This window comes from Plectropomus leopardus, unplaced genomic scaffold (assembly GCF_008729295.1).
Source record: "Plectropomus leopardus isolate mb unplaced genomic scaffold, YSFRI_Pleo_2.0 unplaced_scaffold12130, whole genome shotgun sequence".
Classification (NCBI taxonomy): domain Eukaryota; kingdom Metazoa; phylum Chordata; class Actinopteri; order Perciformes; family Serranidae; genus Plectropomus; species Plectropomus leopardus.
The window spans coordinates 1-1579 of NW_024612872.1; the positions used below are offsets into that span (position 1 = coordinate 1).

Consider the following 1579-nt stretch of genomic DNA (forward strand, 5'->3'; position numbering starts at 1 on the left):
TATTATCATTATCGTCATTATTATTATCATTATTATTATTATTATTATCATCCTCTTCAGTAAATAGTTGTTTTCCCAGCATGTCAAATTTTAAAGTTTGGTGAAATGTCTGTGAAGCATCTTAAACGTCCTCGCGTAGGAACATAGAAACCGTTGTGAGGACATGATGTCATCCTTACTGACGGCGTCAGAGATCTTGACGAATGGCGTGTTGCGTGACGGCTCGCTGAGCCCGGCGGCGTTCTCGGCTTTGACTCTGAAGGTGTAGTTCTTGCCCTCGGTGAGTCCTCGGACAGTGTAGGACAGGACGGGCACCAGGAAGTCGTTGCAGCGCTCCCACTTGTCGCCGCCCTTCATCTGCTTCTCCAGGACGTAGCCCATGATCTTGGAGCCGCCGTCGTACATCGGGGGCTTCCAGGTCAGCGTGACGGTGCTGGATGTTGGGTTGTGCGTCTCCACGTCTACCGGCGGGTCGGGGACGTCTGGGACCAGAGACGGATTAATGTTACATTTCTCAAAAACTGTCAGAGTTTATTTGAAATAAACTCTACCCTTCACACTTCCTGTAAGACAGGAAATGAGCGAGTCTTACGTTTCTGGTCCTCGGCGATGACGGGGTTACGCAGCTCGATGAACTCTCCTCCGCCAATCTTGTTGACGGCCTGGACTCTGAAGTAGTACTCTCCGTTGGGGATCAGGTCTTTGACGTTCCAGCTCACCTTGTTCTCTCCGGACATCATGTTGACGTACGTCCTCCTGCCGGCCTCACGGCGCTGCACAAACAAACAAACAAACAAACAAACAAACAAACATCAGTGTGACATTTTCAGGGCCTGCCGTCTGGTTTCAAGCTGTCATGGCAGCTCAGAGGATAAGGCGCTGTCTCAGACCTGCAGGACGTAGTGAATGATGGGGCTGCCGCCGTCGTAGTCTGGGAGATCCCAGGACACTTTGCAGGAGCTCTTTGTGATCTCAGACGCCACGATCTCCTTACAGGGACCAGGAAGACCTGAGGACACAGAGATCAGTTGGTCCAGGGCTCTGAAGACTGCGTGTTCAAGTAAAAACCTGTTCTGATGTGCGAACGCGTGCCGCTGACGGCATACCGATGACTTTGACGTTGATGGTGGCGCTGGCGGCGCCCAGTTTGTTCTCAAGGGTGATTTTGTACTGTCCGGCGTCTGCGTGCAGGCTGCTGTCGATCTCCAGGTGACAGGAAGTGTAGTCCTTCCTGTTGGACACAAACAATCCCATCAGCCACTGCTGCTCACACTGACAGAAACACAGCAGCGGAGATCAATCAGTCAGTCCATCAATCAATCAGTTCATCAATCAATCAATCAATCAATCAATCAATCAATCAGTCAGTCCATCAATTAATCAGCCCATCAACAGAAAACTGGCAGAAATATTCTGAACAAACGAGCCAAAAAAGACCACAACGGTTTCTGACCTCGATCCACCAACCTGATGATCCGACGAAGAACTTTTATTTACTTTGTTCTTTTATAAACTTTCAACTGTAAATAAAAAACTGAATCTGATTTTCTTGAAAAGGTGAAATCAGATTGAATCTACC

At 48.8% G+C, this 1579-nt stretch overlaps 1 protein-coding gene across 1 annotated transcript; it reads right to left on the bottom strand.

The window, feature by feature from the left end:
* Positions 1-179: 179 nt before the first annotated feature.
* Positions 180-1272, bottom strand: LOC121963692 (titin-like; the record flags this gene model as incomplete). The annotated part of the gene is made up of 4 exons (XM_042513955.1): positions 180-482; positions 593-773; positions 891-1009; positions 1107-1272. Coding segments are annotated over 4 exons (769 nt in total), but the record flags the coding sequence as incomplete, so codon positions are not given.
* Between the last annotated feature and the right edge of the window lie 307 nt (positions 1273-1579).